Source organism: Polypterus senegalus, chromosome 6, assembly GCF_016835505.1.
Source record: "Polypterus senegalus isolate Bchr_013 chromosome 6, ASM1683550v1, whole genome shotgun sequence".
Taxonomy (NCBI): domain Eukaryota; kingdom Metazoa; phylum Chordata; class Cladistia; order Polypteriformes; family Polypteridae; genus Polypterus; species Polypterus senegalus.
Window position 1 is genome coordinate 184,445,940 of NC_053159.1, and position 19,332 is coordinate 184,465,271.

Genomic DNA, 19,332 nt, shown 5'->3' on the forward strand with positions numbered 1-19,332 from the left:
GCAGAAGAAAAGAAAATGAAACCTCAAGTATACTCAGTAAGCAGTAATTGGTTGATTAATACGTAATGTCACTCATCGTGACACACACAATATAAAACCAGATTGTTCAAGCTAATGACTTTAGCTTATAACCAAGAGATTACTTGTCAGTTTTCAGAACCACATACCGAAAAACTTCTTTTTAGACCATCAGTGGTTTGCATGGCGGTCACTTTTATTCTCCTGATTTTTTCCTCGAGAAGCAGGACATCGGGCAGCTTTCCTGTGCCCGACGTTATGTGTGCACTGTGCGATTTAACTGGTGCAGCTGAATTTTCAGTGCGATAAGGAGGCGTTTCGAAACCATTACATCTACAGAGGTTTTAGCCCCTGCGTATTCGGAAGAGTTTCTTGAGGGAATTTTGTGGTCCTTTGGTTGTCATTGGAAGATGGAATTTGGTGGATTTGCATTTTTAAAGAAAGCTTCACAGATATACTCCATAAACATCCAAGCCACATAACGTCATGTTTGTATTTGTAAGGGAAACTGGAAGGAAAGGCAGAAGGCTACATTTCTAGTTACCGTGGTTACCGAGGTTAGTATTTTCACAAATCAAACCCACCACCACCTTACAACCCCCTTCGGCTTGGGTCCTGTCCCATGAAATCAAAAGTGATTTGCGACGCTCATTTCCGCATAAAGGTCTTTCAAGAGCCCAGGAGAATAAATGTCAGGCCACTTTTCATGCACCGTTACACTCCGGGAGAGCTGATCCAATGAGATGGCTTCTTTGCTGGATTCTTGTGGAAATTCCGCCTCCAACTGTTACTCCGGGGTGAACAGAAAAAAAAACAAAATGATGAAAGAACATCCCCCAGGGGGCCCCTGCTCACCTTTCATGAACAAAATGGTTGTAAGCTGAACAGCCCACCCTATGCCAGCGTCGCTTATGGCGTGCAGAACGGCGGGATTATCTGTACCTGTTGTCCGTGTCACCGCTGCATTTTGGAGACAGGAGCTCGAAGGATTTGGTAAACTTCACCACCTGCCAAAAATATACATATGCAAATGAATAAAAAAGTGACAGTTTTATTTTCATGAGGGTTTGGGGGAGGTCCATGGGGGTAGGGGGGTTTTGGGGGAGGATGAAGGAACAGCACATGGAAAACATAAACTTATTTCCATCTGGTCAAATAATCAGTCAAAACGTATTTTGCATATCACACTTTTCATAGTGATCACTAATGTAAAGGGGAGAACAGATTATGCATTATGTTACATGTATTATGTATTATGATTACATACAGGCTACGTTTCATGCACCGTTCTCACTCTGTGAGAGATGATCCATGGATGGCTTCTTTGCTGGATTCTCATGGAACTTCCACCTCCAACTGTTACTCAGTTACTGTATACAGAATTATACAGAAATATACAATTATCTATACATTTTCTTAACCACTTATCTAGTTCAGGAGTACATGGAGCCAGTAGCTTTGGAAGCAAAACTGGAACCAACCGAAGACGGAGAGACAGTCCATCTTAGGGCACAGCCACGCAAAATGGAGCCAATCAATCAATCTAACCTAAGCCTACATTCACACGACTAAAAATGCACACCTGAATCTCTGTTGTTGCTTTTTGTCCCGAAAACTGAGACTTTTGAAAACACTCTATAGAGCCACTCTACCGGCCACTTTATTAGGTGCAACTGCTTGTTAACCCAAATATCTAATCAGCCAATCACATGGCAGCACCTCAATGTAGTTTTGGCCTGTAGACGTTGTCACGACGACCTGCTGAAGTTCAAACCAAGCATCAGAACGATGACGAAAGGGGACAGAAGTGACTGTGAACGTGGTGTGGTTATTGGTGCCAGACGGGCTGCTTTGCTGGTCTACTGGGATTTTCATGTACAACCATCTCTAGGGTTTACAGAGAGTGGTCAAAAAAAGGGAAAATATGCAGTGAGCAGCAGATCTCTGAGACAAAATAGCTCATTGATGGCAGAGGTCAGAGGAGAATGGACAGACTGGTTTGAGCTGATATAAAAGTAGCAGTAACTCCAATAAGCACTCGTTACAACTGAGGTGGGCAGAAGAGCAGCTCTGAACACACAACACGTCAAACCTTGAAGCAGGTGGGCTACAGCAGCAGGACACCACACCGGGTGCCACTCCTGTCAGCTAAGAACAGGCGACTGAGGCTACAATTCACATGGGCTCACCAAAATTGGGCAACAGAAGATTGGAAAAACATCAGCTGGTCAGGCGAGTCTCGATGTCTGCTGTGACATTTGGATGGTGGGGTCAGAATTTGGCATCAACAACATGAAAGCAGGGATCTGTCCTGCCTTGCATCGATGGTTCAGGCTGGTGGTGGTGGTGGTGGTGGTATGGTGTGGGGGATATTTTCTTGACATACTATGGGCCCCTTAGTACCAGATGAGCATCGTTTAAATGCTGCAGCCTACCTGAGTGTTGTTGCTGACAATGTCCATCCTTTTATGGCCGTAGTGTCCCCATCTTCTGATGGCTACTTCCAGCAGGATAAAGCGCCATGTCACAAAGCTCAATTCATCTCAAACTGGTTTCTTGAACATGGCAAGGAGCTCATTGACCTCAAATGGCCTCCACAGTCACCAGATCGGAATCCAATAGAACACTTTTGGGATGTGGTGGAATGGGAGATTCGCATAATGGATGTGCGGCCGACAAATCTGCAGCAACTGTGTGATGCTATCATGTCAGTTATGGACCAACATCCCTGAGAAACGTTTCCAGCACCTTGTTGAATCAGTGACATGAAGAATTACGGCAGTTCTGTAGGCAACAGGGGGTCCAACCTGGTACTAATGAGGTGTACCTAATAAAGTGGCCAGTGAGTGTACTACTGAAAACGCCCGCTCCGCATGAATCGGTAAAATGGTAGATTTCTGAACATGTACCCTCTAATCACGTTCTGATTTGCTTGTGCTTATTATATCGCCATCCCTTGAATGGATTCTGCTCAGTACATTCTGGCTGGCTACGTGTTCCAACATTGAGAACAGAGAAGAGTTGCTTTGAATGGCGCTTGTCATGTTGCTTACCCGTATGTATCCAAAATGTACAATTTGTATAGTCTGAATGCTGCATACTTAAACAAAAGGCAAATAATTTACCAGTTACTACAGGTTTGTGATAAATCCTGCAGTCGTCGGCATTACTCTCCTGTCACAGGTTTTTCTGCCAAGGCACATATGCCCAGTTTAGGCAAATGTCTACGAGATGAGTAACATCGGTCCTGGAGGGCCGCAGTGGCTGAAGGTTTTTGTTCCCACCCAAATGCTTAATTCAGTGGTTCTCAATCTGTGGGGCGGGGCGCGAAATAACAAAAAGGGGGGCGTGAAGATGTGAAAAAAGAAAAGAAGAATCGAAAATATGAAAAATACATCTATTGAAACCAAAACAAATGAACTTAAACCACATTCTGATACTCGAAAAATAAATATAGAGTTAGATAAATGTCGATAAAAGTTAAGTAGGTATAATAAAATATGCATCTATGATATCCATCCATCCATCCATTTTCTAACCCGCTGAATCCGAATACAGGGTCACGGGGGTCTGCTGGAGCCAATCCCAGCCAACACAGGGCACAAGGCAGGGACCAATCCTGGGCAGGGCACCAACCCACTGCAGGACACACACAAACACACCCACACACCAAGCACACACTAGGGCCAATGTAGAATCGCCAATCCACCTAACCTGCACGTCTTTGGATTGTGGGAGGAAACCCACGCAGACACGGGGAGAACATGCAAACTCCACGCAGGGAGGACCCGGTAAGTGAACTCAGGTCTCCTAACTGTGAGGCAGCAGCGCTACCACTGCGCCACCGTGCCGCCCCATCTATGATATATCATTAATTTAAAAAGAACAAATTGGTATTAGTGGGCACCTTTCAAAAAAACGTTAGGGGGGCGCGATTAAAACTGCTATGAAAACTCAGGTTGCAAATTCTTAAAGGTTGAGAAACTCTGGCTTGGGGTGCAGATCATAAGGTGGGGGCAGCCACACATGTTAGCTACTGAACAGTCAGTTGGCGCACTAATAAGCTTGGCCTCGGGTGCAAGATAACTGAGTAGCACTGGCACTGGATATCCAGCATAGGCTCAGCGTTGAAGTGTTTACTATAAAAACAGGCATCCATTTTCTGACCCACTTCAAGCTGAACAGAGTTGTGAGGAAACTGAAGCCTTATATCAGCAAACAGATATAAAATGAACATTTCTGTAGATGATTGTATTTTTGCTAATATTAATTTTATTTTCTATGATTGATCGCCAGGTAACTCAAAGGAATGCCTCCTAAGAACTTCCAGTAAAACCTGTGAGGCTATTGCTGTATTTTTCAATCAAAAAATTAATGATATTAGAAATAACATAATATATCCCTCCAACACTAAGGATCCTCCTAAACCCCAGCATTCTGTTATAAACAAATTAAACTCTTTCACTAGGATAGATTTACCTGATTTACAAAAATAATATCTCAATTAAAACCCTCCACCTGCGCCCTTGACCCGATACCAACAAGGTTTTTCAAAGAAGTATCAGGCGTGCTAATTGATAATGTTCTGGACATAGTAAATTCGTCATTAGATACGGGGGTCTTCCCAGACTGTCTTAAGACTGCTGTAGTTAAACCCCTTCTTAAGAAACATAATCTTGACCCTCGGCTCTTGAAAATTTTAGACCCATCTCTAACCTGCCTTCTTAAGTAAAGTTCTGGAGAAGGCAGTCATTATGCAGTTAAATGACCACCTAAATAAACCTGCTATTCTTGATAAATTTCAGTCAGGTTTTAGAACAAATCACAGCACAGAAACTGCACTTGTTAAAGTAGTAAATGATTTGTGGGTAAATGCAGACAGAGGCCATTTATCTGTTCTCATCCTCTTAGATCTGAGTGCTGCATTTGACACCATTGATCACAACATTCTTAGAAATCGCCTTAGTCAATGGGTGGGCCTCTCTGGCAGGGTCTTAAATTGGTTTGAATCCTACCTGACAGGAGAAAATTTTGTTAGTTGTGAAGACACATGATATCCAATATGGTGTTCCACAAGGCTCTATCCTGGGTCCGCTGCTCTTCTCAATCTACATGCTTCCGTTAGGTCAGATTATCTCAGGGCACAATGTGAGCTACCACAGCTATGCTGATGACACACAGCTGTACTTATCAATAGCACCTGATGACCCCGATTCTATTGATTCACTAACACAATGTCTGACTTGTATCTCAGAATGGATGAATAGTAACTTTCTCAAGTTAAATAAAGAGAAAACTGAAATCTTAGTGATTAGCAATAATGGATACAATGAGGCTATTAGAAATAAACTGGATACATTAGGATTAAAAGTCAAGACGGAGGTAAAAAGCTTAGGGGTGATTGTTGACTGTAATCTGAATTTTAAATCGCATATTAATCAGATCACTAGGACAGCATTTTTCACTTAAGAAACATAAGTAAAGTTAGACCTCTTATATCACTGAAAGATGCTGAGAAATTAGTTCACGTTTGTTTTCAGTCGACTAGATTACTGTAACGCACTCCTCTCAGGACTACCCAAAAAAGACATAAATCACTTGCAACGAGTGCAGAATGCAGCTGCTAGAATCCTAACTAGGAAAAGAAAATCCGAACACATTCTCCAGTTTTAATGTCACTACACTGGTTACCTGTGTCATTCAGATTGACTTTAAAATTCTGCTTATGGTTTATAAAGCCTTAAATAATCTGCTCCATCTTATATATCGGAATGTCTGACACCTTATATTCCAAATCGTAACCTCAGATCCTCAAATGAGTGTCTCCTTAGAATTCCAAGAACAAAACTTAAAAGAAGTGGTGAGGCGGCCTTCTGCTGTTATGCACCTAAAATCTGGAATAGCCTGCCAATAGGAATTCACCAGGCTGATACAGTAGAGCACTTTAAAACACTGCTGAAAACACATTACTTTAACATGGCCTTTCTATAACTTCATTTAATTTAATTTAACTTAATCCTGATACTCTGTATGTTCAATTCATCGTAATAACTATTCATGGTGGCTCTAAAATCGGTACTGACCCCTACTCTCTTTTCTGTTTCTTTTTCCGTTTCTTTGTGGTGGTGGCCTGCGCCACCTCCACCTACTCAAAGCTTCATGATGCTCCAACAATGATGGACGGATTAAAAGGCAGAAGTCTACATGACCATCATCATCAAGTCCTTCCGTGAGAACCCTAAATCCAAAGAGGACTGTTTCATTTATGTTAGGTAGAATGCCCAGAGGGGACTGGGTGGTCTCATGGTCTGGAATCCCTACAGATTTTATTTTTTCTCCAGCCGTCTGGAGTTTTTTGTTTTTTCTGTCCCCCCTGGCCATTGAACCTTACTCTTATTCGATGTTAATTAATGTTGATTTATTTTGTTTTCTTATTGTGTCTTTTATTTTTCTATTCTTTAATATGTAAAGCACTTTGAGCTACTGTTTGTATGAAAATGTGCAATAGAAATAAATGTTGTTGTTGTCGTAGTAATTAAATATGGTGCTATATAAAACAAACATTTTTTTGACTTCATAAAGGTGGCGCAGTAGGTAGCGCTGCTGCCTCACCGTAAGGAGATCCTGGTTCGCTTCCCGGGTCCTCCCTGCATGGAGTTTGCATGTTCAACCCCATGTCTGCTATTTATTAAAAATAGCAGAATACCCGCGCTTCGCAGCGGAGAAGTAGTGTGTTAAAGAAGGTACGAAAAAGAAAAGGAAACGTTTTAAAAATAATGTAACATGATTGTCAAAGTAATTGTTTTGTGTATTTGGCGGCAGCGTCACGAAGTTATTTTCGGTAGCTGCATCAGAAAATGTACCACGACGTCTGACACGCCTCCTTTTTACTGTTTTCTCACAGCTTGGATTGCTGCTGTCATATATATATATATATATATACACACACACACACACACACATACATACATACATACATATATATACACATACATATCTTCATATCTACATATCTATATGCATATCTACACATACACACATATATATATATATATATACATACCTATCTACATCATATATACACACACATACATACATATATATACACATACATATACTTGTGTGTATAGCTTTTATATATGTGTGTGTATAGCTTTGGTCACTGAGTGCAAGGGAGAAATAATAAAATATAGTCTATAAGTTATTAAACAGTAAAACATTAACGTTTTAAGAAGTACAGGTACATTGAGCCCTACTGGAGTGGTTGCGGGTAAACTACATTTTAAAGACTGTGTAACACAACAGGTAAGTAACTAACAGCAGCTAAAATGTATATGGATCATCTCTCGGTAGTTGATCCCTTTTGAAAGGTGCTACACGACGGCTGTGGTATAGAAATTACATTTTCTATGTGAACGTTCAAATTTGTGCCTCTGGTAATGTGCCTTACCGGCATTTAAAGAAAATTAGTTTTGTGTCCTCTGCAGTGTTAAGCGAGAAAGGCTTTGGTTTGGGATAAAAGGAAAAAGGTGTAAAGAAAGGAAAGTTGCCTTTTCTTTTATATAGTATAGAGATGTGTTCGCTGACGTTATGATCGCCTTTTGACGACAGTCGCGGTGGGTCTTGTGTAGACTGGTGAGACGTCCCTGCCAGTGATGGCACTGTCAGTCCTCCACTCGTGTGCGTGTCTTCATAATCCGAGGTGATGAACTCATAATCGTATACGTGCAAAAGAAAGTGTGAATCGCCTTAATATTATTTTTCCGTGGTGTAGAAAAGGGGTCCCGTGTTTGCACTTGTCTGGGCTATAGCGCAGGGGGAGGATGAAAAAAATTAAAAGTGCTCACTTTGACTTAAGGCAGAAGCGCAGTCAGCGTCTCAAAGGCCGGCACAGCTATGCGCAGCGCTGGCTGCTCGACTTTTGCTGGGCAGGAGACCACAGTTTTGCAGACATGTTCATGATATCAAAAGTCTCAGCGCTCTTTGGAGGTCATTCATATATTATATGAGATATATATATATCAAAATACCCGCCTCGCAGCAGAGAAGTAGTGTGTTAAAGAAGTAATGAAAAAGAAAAGGAAACATTTTAATAATAACGTAACATGATTGACATTGTCATGAGTGTTGCTGTCATATATATGCCTGCCTAAATAAGTCACCCTCGCTTTGCTCTTACTTTTTTACCGTTCATTTAATCATGGCTAGTGGCGGAAAAATTATAAAATGGAAGGAGGATGGCTTTACCAAAACAATTATTGATGGCTTAATCGATTATTCATAAAGCTTGAATTGGTGATCTGTTTTTCTGTGTTAACCTCATATTTTTCATACTTCTTCTCAAACTAAGGTGGTGCGAGGGTAAAATGAATCGGGAATGCGCTGATCAATGTAATCCGTGTACCAGGAAATCATGCATTGACAAAAGCTCCCCTGTGCTTGTAATGCAAAGTGTGATTAAATGCATTATTTTTTAGCGCGTTATGGAGCACATGCATCGAAGCTTCTCAGCTGTGCTTGTGCTAAGAAAAGGAAAGATTTTAAAAATAACGTAACACGATTGTCAATGTAACCTTTTGTAAGTAGTGCCTGGAGGATTCAGTGTGGAGAAACTCTATAGAGATAGCGTGTGTATTAACTTGTGGATTTTTCTGTGAGTATTTGGTGGCAGTCTGACGAAGTTGCTTCGGAAGACGGCGTTAGCTGCAGAGCTCAGCTCAGAGCGAAATGTGAAACGCCAGCAGCAGCCTGTCTATGAACTTAATTTAAAGTTTAGGTTTACACCGTGCTTTCTTTCCGAGGTAGCAGCAGTCATGAATATGGTAGTATATGTCACTCGCTCGCTTCTTATTGTTTCGCTGCCTTCTCAATTATATAATGCATGTTTTCTTAAGCGCTTTTTTGGTGGTCTTCCTGGTTTTCTACGCACTGCGTTGACAGTCAGTTCACGTGATTATGTGGGAGGCGTGATGATGTCACACGAAACTCCGCCCCCCCACGTCATTGCCAGCTGAACTCCATTACAGTTAATGGAGAAAAATACCTTCCAGTTATGACCATTAGGCGTAGAATTTCGAAATGAAACCTGCCCAACTTTTGTAAGTAAGCTGTAAGGAATGAGCCTGCCAAATTTCAGCCTTCTACCTACACGGGAAGTTGGAGAATTAGTGAGTGAGTGAGTGAGTGAGTGAGGGCTTTGCCTTTTATTAGTATAGATAGTAGCAGCCCCAGCACTGCCCCCTGCTGGTCACCACTCTTAACATCGGCCAATTCTGATGAGGTTCCTCACACCATCACCCTCTCCTTCCTATGTTTAAGCCAATTCTGCACCCACCTGAACTCCCACTTCTTTTAGTTTGACACCCACCCTTTCATCAAATGCTTTCTGAAAGTCCAGATAAATAATCTTATCTGCTGCATTTTGTTCAGATCTTTTTGTTGCCTCCTCAAAGAATTCCAGCAGGTTAGTAAAACGTGACCTCCCTCGTCTGACCCCACGCTGACTGTTCAGTTAAACTCCTGTCCTTGCTAATTCTTCTCCTTAATAATTCCTTCCATTAATTTTCCTGTGATGCCCATTCAGCTTACTGGCCTGTAGTTGCTTGAATCTAACCTGTCACCCTTTTTATACAGGGAGAAGCAGAAAGGACGGACATCTTTGAAATGGCTAGAACTCACCACTAGGTGGCGTGACAGATGTGCGGTGGGTGGCGTTTGGTTCGCGAAGTCTTAGCATTTCTTTTTTTTTTTTTTTAGTTGAAGCCATGGAGCCGTGGACGATACAACACCGCGTTTTTGCGTACGACTGCTTTGTCAAGAACAACCAATCTATTACCGCAGTTCAGCGTGAGTTTCGTTGCCATTTCAAAATCCACAGAAATAAAGCTGTTCCCGCTCGTAACACTATCCTACGTTGGGTTAAACCACTTTGTACACAAAAGACCGCCGGGGGCTACACGAACAGCATGTACCCCTGAAAATGTGGAAAGCGTACAACTAGCCCTGCTGCGCAGTCCAAGTCGATCTGCTCGGAAGCATTCTTCAGAACTTGGCCTCAGTAATATTTCGGTAAGGCGTATTTTGCATTTAGACCTGCATTTCCATCTCTACAAATTGTCAAATGCTATTTCAATATGAACTGAAATCTTTCAATAAATTTCTTTGTAAGAAAAAATTAACAATTTTGTGATTTTGTAAAAAAACGACCTTCCTTTCTGCCTCACCCTGTATAACAGGATGCTATTTGCCATTTGCCAGTCCTTCGGAATCTCTCTAGCGCGCAAAAATTATGCGTCAAAGGTTGCGCTGTTGCCTCGCAGTTAGGAGACCCGGGTTCGGTTCCCGGCTCCTCCGTGTCGAGTTCGCATGTTCTCCCCGTGTCTGCGTGGGTTTCCTCCCACAGTCCAAAGACATGCAGGTTAGGTGCATTGGTGATCCTAAATCGTTCCCAGTATGTACTTGGTGTGTGCCCTGCAATGGGCTGGCACCCTGCCCGGGGTTTGTTCCTGCCTTGCACCCAGTGTTGGCTGGGATTGGCTCCAGCAGACCCTTGTGACCCTGTGTTTGGATATACAGTAATCCCTCCTCGATCACGGGGGTTGCGTTCCAGACCCCCCCGCGAAAGGTCAAAATCCGCGAAGTAGAAACCATATGTTTGTATGCTTATTTTTATATATTTTAAGCCCTTATAAACTCTCCCACACTGTTAACATTATTAGAGCCCTCTAGACATGAAATAACACCCTTTAATCAAACGTTTAAACTGTGCTTCATTACAAGACAGAGATGGCAGTTCTTTCTCACAATTAAAAGAATGCAAACATATCTTATCTTCAAAGGAGCACCGTGAAGAGCAGATGATGTCAGAGAGAGCGCTCGCTAAGAAAAGCAAACAATCAAAAAATCAATACTTGCTTTTAAGTATACAGAAGCACCGCGATAAAGCGGCATTTTGTAGAGGAGCGTCCGTATCTTCTAGGCAAACAGCCACTGTGTAAACAGCCCCCTCTGCTCACACCCCCTCCGTCAGGCAGAGAGAGTGAGAGGGACAGAGAGAAGCAAACAAAACAAGCGCCACGCGGGAAGCATATCTTATAGCATTGAGAAGTTTTAGTTAATATGTAATACAAGCTCTGATTGGGTAGCTTCTAAGCCATCCGCCAATAGCGTCCCTTGTATGAAATCAACTGGGCAATCAAACTGAGGAAGCATGTAACCTAAATTAAAAGACCCATTGTCCGCAGAAAGCGGCAAACCAGCGAAAAATCCGTGATATATATTTAGATGTGCTTACATTTAAAATCCGCGATAGAGTGAAGCCGCGAAAGTCGAAGCGCGATATAGCGAGGGATTACTGTATACATTGATGGTTTAAAAGCGAGAAGTCTACATGACCATCATCATCAAGTCCTTCCATGAGAACCCTAAATACAAAGAGGAATGTTTCGTTTATGTTAGGTAGAATGCCCAGAGTGGACTGGGTGGTCCCGTGGCCTGGAACCCCTGAAGATTTTATTTTTTCTCTCCAGTTGTCTGGAGTTTTTTGTTTTTTCTGTCCTCCCTGGCCATCGGACCTTACTCTTATTCTATGTTAATTAGTGTTGTCTTATTCTAATTCTTACTTTGTCTTTTATTTCTCTTTTCTTCATCACTTAAAGCACTTTGAGCTCCATTATTTGTATGAAAATGTGCTATAGAAATAAATGATGTTGTTGTTGTTGTTGCCCTGCGGTGGGCTGGCGCCCTGCCCGGGGATTGTTCCTGCCTTGCGCCCTGTATTGGCTGGGATTGGCTCCAGCAGACCCCCCCGTGACCCTGTAGTTTGGATATATAGCGGGTTGGACAATGACTGACTGACTGTTGACGATATTGCAAATCCTCTCTCGCTTCCAAACGTTTCTAATGTTCTCCCCGTGTCTGCGTGGGTTTCCTCCTGGTGCTCTGGTTTCCTCCCACAGTCCAAAGACATGGCAGGTTAGGTGAATTGCTAATTCTAAAATTGTCCCATGTGTGTGCTTGGTGTGTGAGTGCCCTGCGGTGGGCTGGCACCCTGCCCGGGGTTTGTTTCCTGCCTTGCGCCCTGTGTTGGCTGGGATTGGCTCCAGCAGACCCCCGTGACCCTGTGTTAGGATATAGCGGGATGGATAATTAAATATGGTGCTATATAAAAGAAACATTTTTTTGACTTCATAAAGGTGGCGCTGCTGCCTCTCAGTAAGGAGACCAGGATTTGCATTGCAGGTCCTCCTTGTGTGGCATCTGCATGTTCTCCCCGTGTCGACGTGGCTTTCCTCCCGCTGTCCAAAGACAGGCAGGTTAGGTGAATTAGCAATGCAAAAATGGCCTGTTTGGGTGTTGATGCTGTGAGGAAGTGGCATCTTGTCCAGGGTTTGTTCCTGCCTTGTGCCCTCCGCTAGCTGAGATCGGCTCCAGCATCTGGTTTAAGATGGGTTAAAAAAAAAAATGAAATGACTTCATAAAGTGGTCTGAGGTGGCATTCATCGTGAAAGCCAATGCATGAAATACTGTAAATGCCGAACAAGCTGGACCTCGACATAGCACTACATGAGCCAGTGGTGTGATTTGAACCCTCAACCCTGCTGGTTTATTCTAACTCTTCTGCCTCTGGTTTCATTTCCATACTTGTATAGCTCTTCACTCTTTCCATTCTACAAGATGCTACATGAGTTACTGGTGGTGCTAAACTTTTCGAGTCTGATCATGTCTCTTTGTAAAAACTCACAAGACAAGAGTCTTTAGGACTTTTAGGTGATGGACGGAGATGCCCATTAATTTTCATCTACTTTAAAATAAAATTTCGTCCATTTCCATAAACTGAACCCTCTCCTTCCACACACCCCCCCACCCACACCCCCGATATTACTACATTAATACATACTGGTGATTCGATATCTTCAAGGAGTTGTACAGAACACCTCTCGCACTTCAGCAGGGTCTGCGCTCGGTGCATGATCTTTCGGACGATCTTCTCCAGGTCTGTCTGCTCCTCAAACAAGTCATTGACGACCTCCAGCAAAGCCTGTGGAAGTCCAATTGAAGACAGCGGTCAGACAAAGCATAAAGAGTTTGAGGGTTCTGCTTCTCTACTGCTGTATAAGATAACTTCATCCCCAACCACCCTCCAACAATGCTCCTCAATAAAACATAATGTCTAGTACAGAGGTAGGAAATGTTGGTCCTGGGGGGCCGCAGTGGCTGCAGGTTTTTGTTCCAACCCAGTTTTTAGGGCTGCATCAGGAGTGGGCAGGAGGAGGAGTACAGGAACCTAATCAAGGACTTTGTTAAATGGTGCGACTCAAACCACCTACACCTGAACACCAGCAAAACCAAGGAGCTGGTGGTGGATTTTATGATAACCCAGGCCCGTCATGGACCCCGTGATCATCAGAGGTGACTGTGCAGAGGGTGCAGACCTATAAATACCTGGGAGTGCAGCTGGATGATAAACTTGACTGGACTGCCAATACTGATGCTCTGTGTAAGAGAGGACAGAGCCGACTATACTTCATTAGAAGACTGGCGTCCTTCAACATCTGCAATAAGATGCTGCAGATGTTCTACCAGACGATTGTGGTGAGCGCCCTCTTGTACGCAGTGGTGTGCTGGGGAGGCAACATAAAGAAGAGGGACGCCTCATGCCTGGACAAACTGGTGAGGAAGACAGGCTCTAATGTAGGCATGGAGCTGGGCAGTTTGACATCCATGGCAGAGCGACGGGCGCTGAGCAGACTCCTGTCAATCATGGAGAATCCACTGCATCCACTGAACAGGATCATCTCCAGACAGAGGAGCAGCTTCAGTGACAGACTGAGGAGACCCCACACTATGCGACTCTTCAGTTCCACCTGGGGGGGTAAACGTTAACATTATACAAAGTTATTGTCTGTTATACCTGCATTGTTATAACTCTTTAATTTAATAGTGTTATTATCAGTATGCTGCTGCTGGAGTATGTGAATTTCACTTTGGGATTAATAAAGTATCTATCTATCTATCTATCTATCTATTATATAGTGCCTTTCCTATCTATCTATCTATCTATCTATCTATCTATCTATCTATCTATCTATCTATCTATCTATCTGTAGTGCCTTTCATTTCTATCTATCTGTCTATCTATCCAACTATCTTCTTAATGAGACATCAATTATTGCTGATGAATCAGGGGTGGGCAACATCAGTCCTGGGGGCTGCAGTGGCTGCAGGTTTTTGTTTCAACCCAATTTTCTAAATGAGACGACATTTATTGCTGATGAAGCAAACAGTGAATGCAGCTGTTTAAGGCTGAAATAAGAAATTAAGGGATGGGGGACATTAACAAGAGAGACCACTAAAATGAAGCAGAAAAATATCACTTGTGCAATAAGTGCTTCATCAACAGTGCTACTACTGCACCGCCATGTTGCCTTACCTTCACTAGTGAAATATTCCACTTATATCTTAAGTTTCTTCCACTGTTCAGTTGAATATATCTGACAGTCACCCCACAAATATCTCACATTTGGCACTGACATTAGTTGTCATGTATATCCTGGAACATATCAAGTCTACTTAGGACCACTAGCCCTTGATTATTGTAATATATCCACTGACAATCAGATATTCTCAAGCATGCATAATCTAGGTCAGGACCCTCAGGAGTGGTGGTCTAGTCTATACCAGCAGCACAGCAGTTTATCACATATAACCCCACACTCACACTTGGCCTAATACAGAGTTAGGAAACCATCATCTTTAGACATTTCAGAAGAAAAGCAGAGTACTTAGAGGAAATCCTACACAGGCACAGGAAAACTGTGGAAACTCCTCCCAGAATGCAACTGGGTGTGGGAGTCAAACCCAGCTCACTGTGCTTCCTCTGGTCTTAGTGTGTCAATGTGAATTTCATGTCATGTCTCCTGTATGTACAATGTGCATGCATTCAGTTATCTGTGGTGTCCCACTTTTCCAATAAAGTCCAAATCTGGCATTGGTGCCTTCAGTCCATTTGAATCCACCTGTCTGTCACATGAGAAATTCCCCAAATCGGCTGATGGCCACTGATCAATTGAAGCTATTTGCACTTCTCAAGGGTCCACCGTCCATTTAGGGTTCAAAAACCTAGGACTATAGTAAAAGGTCAATGCGGATTCAGCGTGCACTGTTTGAGAAATATTCTGGTGGGGCTATACTGGAAATTTCCTCTGATTGCTTGGACTTATCTATGCAAGCCGATAGAGGAACGTCCAATATCGTTATTTTTTTAAATTGTCTCCTCGAGATAACAGACTCATTTTATCGAGATCTTGAGAAAACGAAAACATTTTTTCTTCAGGTAATGGAATAATTTCATCGCGATCTTGAGAAAACAAAACTTAACGTTTGCTCCTGGCATCAGGCTCGTTTAGATTGTGACGCCTATACAGCTAAAGCCTTGCTAACCGTCTTCTTAAATGACGGACACTAACGTTATTGTTTTCTAAACTAAGGCATAAACATATTTCAGCCTACGTCAGCCCTTGATTGAACAAAATATGCTTAATAATATCACACAACCCCCGGATTCTTTATCTTCTTACCTTTGCTCAACTGATTTTTGCAATTCCCTTTTGTCCCTTTTTAATGAAAAAATCCAGAAGATACACCAGTCTCTTGGTACGGATTCCTCCAGTACTTCATTTAAATTTCACCCACCAAGTCACTATTTTCCACTTTTCAGCTAACCCTAACCCTAACCCTAATCCTAACCCTACTTTCTGAGAAATCTCAGATCTCATCTGTAAATCTAAGCCATCCACCTGTCAACTGGACCCCCTCCCTACAGTTCTGGTCAAAGCCTGCCTCCCATCTCTGGTCCCCCTTATCTCTGCTATAATCCACTCTTCTCTCACTACTGGTATTGTTCCTTCATCTTTTAAAACTGCTGCAATAACCCCAACACTGAAAACAAATTCTGCCGATCCGACTAATTTCAGTCATTTTCTTCCTATTTCTAATCTACCCTTCATTTCCAAAATTCTTGAAAAATAGAGTCTATTCAACTTCATTCTCATTTATCTCGAAATAATCTGTATGAACAGTTCCAGTCTGCTTTTTGTCCCCTCCATAGTACAGAAACAGCACTTATAAAACTTACTAATGACCTCCTTATGGTAGCTGATTCTGGTTTAATTACCATCCTCATCCTCCTTGATCCGAGTGCAGCCTTTGACACTATTTGTCACACTACTCGTCTCAATAGATTATCTTCGACTGGCATTACCCACACTCCACTAGATTGGTTCAGATCCTACCTCGCAGGCCGCACTCAGTTTGTTCAGCTTAAAACTTTCACATCCCAACCCACCGCTGTTATTTCAGGTGGGCTCTGTCCTGGGACCCCTCCTTTTCATTATTTGCCTCCTTCCCCTTGGTAATATCTTTCATAAATATAACATTAGCTTCCGCTGTTATGCTGATGACACCCAGCTCTGTCTCACTAGCAAACCTACTGCTTCCTCTCCACCCTCCTCACTTACTGTTTGCATAGCAGAAATCAAACCCTGGTTTTCTTCAACATTTCTCAACATCTCACAACTGAGATTCTCCTTATTGGAACAAAATCAACATTATCTAAAACTGATCATTTTTCCTTTGTTGATAATTCCTCTATCTCCCCTTCCGCATAGGTTAAGAGTCTGGGTGTCATCCTTAATTTTACTTTTATCTTTTCAGTCCCACATCAATAACATCTCCTGGTCTGCATATTTCCATTTGCGTAACGTTAATCGTATTTGCTCCACACCACTGCTATCCTCGTTCATAGCCTTGTCACTTCTCGTTTGGATTATTGTAATTCCCTTTTGTTTGGTCTTTCTCACAAATCTATACTAATAAAAGGCAAAGCCCTCACTGACTCACTGACTCATCACTAACTCTCCAAAATTTCAGAAGGCTGAAATTTGCCAGGCTCATTCCTTACAGGTGACTTACAAAAGTTAAGAAGGTTTCATTTAGAAATTCTACATGTAACAGTCATAACAGTCGATAACGTTCGACCACATCCGCCATGTTGAACTTTCTTATTTATGGCCCCATCTTCACGAAATTTGGTAGGTGGCTTCCCTGCGCTAACCGAAACCAATGTACGTACTTATTTCGGTGGTATGACGCCACTGTCGGCCGCCATATTGGACTTTCCAACGTCACTAATTTTCCAACTTCCCGTGTAGGTAGAAGGCTGAAATTTGACAGGCTCATTCCTTAGAGCCTACTTACAAAAGTTAAGCAGGTTTCATTTTGAAATTCTACGCATAACGGTCGATAACGGTTGACAACGTTTGCCATTTTGAACTTCATTATTTATGGCCCCATCTTCACGAAATTTGGTAGGTGGCTTCCCTGCGCTAACCAAAACCGATGTACGTACTTATTTCAGTGGTATGACGCCACTGTCGGCCGTCATATTGAAGTTTCCAATGTCACTAATTCTCCAACTTCCCGTGCAGGTAGAAGGCTGAAATTTGGTACTTATTTTGGTGGTATGATGCCACTGTCGGCCGCCATATTGAACTTTTCAACGGTCTTTGTTATTTATGGGGCCATCTTCAAGAAATTTGGTACGCGGGTTCCCAACGCTAACTGAATCCTACTTACATACATATAAACGTCCTTAACCTGCAACTCGGTCACCGTGTGAGACGGCGTTGGGTCCCCCATCTCAACGCCTCCCATGTTGTTGGCTGCCTGCCTATATAAGGCCGTCCGTCGCTCCGGTCTCTACATTCCCTTCCTTGCTTTGCCACGAGATTCACGTCTCCCTGCTGATAACTACAGCCTTTTTATTTAATCCACGGCATCTCCGCTGTTTTATTGTTCGATTATTACGATTATAGTTATTGTGTAGGTAATTTAGACTTACTTTACATTGTTCAGGTACCCATTTCCTTTATCATTCCAACCGTACCCCCATTAACATGTCTATCGAGGTGATCACCATCGATCAAAGAACTGTCACTTACCGAGTGGTTTCCATGCCCAGAGATGGCACCTACCTTTTCCATTCTCTGTGTTACATATTACACTGCCATATCAGGCTCACTCTTGATATCCATTGTGTCTTATGTATTGAATGACTGGACAGGTTCAAGGTGTGGACTGATGACGGTACAGGAGATAATTAGACTACACAGGAGCACTAGAAGAGTGAAATGCTTAAGCCCTTCACCTGTGGATCTGCATGTGAGTTGATGGCTGCCACTGAATTGTTCGGTTGTCGCTTTCAAGTGTACCGAAATGGCCAAATATTTTACACCTTTGGACAACCGCCAATGCCTCTTAAACATCTTAGACTCACAGGTGACGATTTCAGTAGTGGACACTTTGATGTTTATGAATGTTTAAACTCTCAAAAGCTGGATGTGAAGTTATCGATGAAACCGGTTGTATACTTACAACGCTTGACAGATGTCGAATGTCACTTCAACACAAGTCCTACAAATACTGTCGTCATTGAAACAAACCATGAAACTCAAACTGATTATGACAGCAGCAATCCAAGCTGTGAGATTTGAGACAAGATTACTGTTCACATGGCCGACTGTACGTTATATGCTCAAGAGTAAGCTCAGCGCACAGCTTGGTCATATTACAACCGGAGGGCCGAACTCACAATGTGGTATACAAAGAGATCCTTAACAAATAATTATTGGTATATTTTCCCTCAGTTTAAAAAGGTTTAATTTTCTGCTTAATAAAAATTTTAAGGCAGTACTTCGGTATTTTGCTAGTCTCTTTATAAGCTTTAACTGGTCCAGAATTCAGCTGCCTGCCCGCATCATTACTAGAGCCCCCTCTATTCATCATATCACTCCCGTCTTGCAGCAGTTTCACTCGTTTCCAGTTATGTTCCGCATTCGGTTCATATGCGCCCCTACAAAACCGCGACGGACAAATGAACGGCGACAAACCTGCTAACTGGTTTTCGACAAATGCCCACCGACAAAATCACCACGACAAAATCGCGAGAGAGGCCAAGAGAGTGGGACGCCCCTGCTGCAATTCTTCGTACATATGCAGGGCGTGATCTTAAGGACTATCTGCGTGCCGTGCTGATGGCATGCCGTGTCTCATAATATTGACTTCTAAAATAAACATTATTATATATGCTTTAAACTAGTAACTCATATTTAATGAAACTTTCGCGATTTTGACGGCGCGTTTTAATTGGCGCTATTTTGTCGGCGTGCATATGTCTTATTGCGCAAATGTCGGGTCACACCACATTCAATTCAAAATTCATCTGTTAACTTTTAAGGCTCTCCACAACCTCGGCCC

The 19,332-nt window shown here is 42.6% G+C and overlaps 1 protein-coding gene across 1 annotated transcript in view; it reads right to left on the minus strand.

Annotated features, from left to right (window-relative positions):
- pde11a (phosphodiesterase 11a) overlaps positions 1-19,332 on the minus strand; it is a 401,879-nt gene that overhangs the window by 205,347 nt on the left and 177,200 nt on the right. The window contains exons 4-5 of the mRNA XM_039757714.1: positions 12,917-13,057; positions 961-1,025 (exon numbers count right to left, since the gene is read on the minus strand). Coding sequence (XP_039613648.1) covers positions 961-1,025; positions 12,917-13,057 — 206 coding nt within the window. The remainder of the gene's footprint in view (positions 1-960; positions 1,026-12,916; positions 13,058-19,332) is intronic.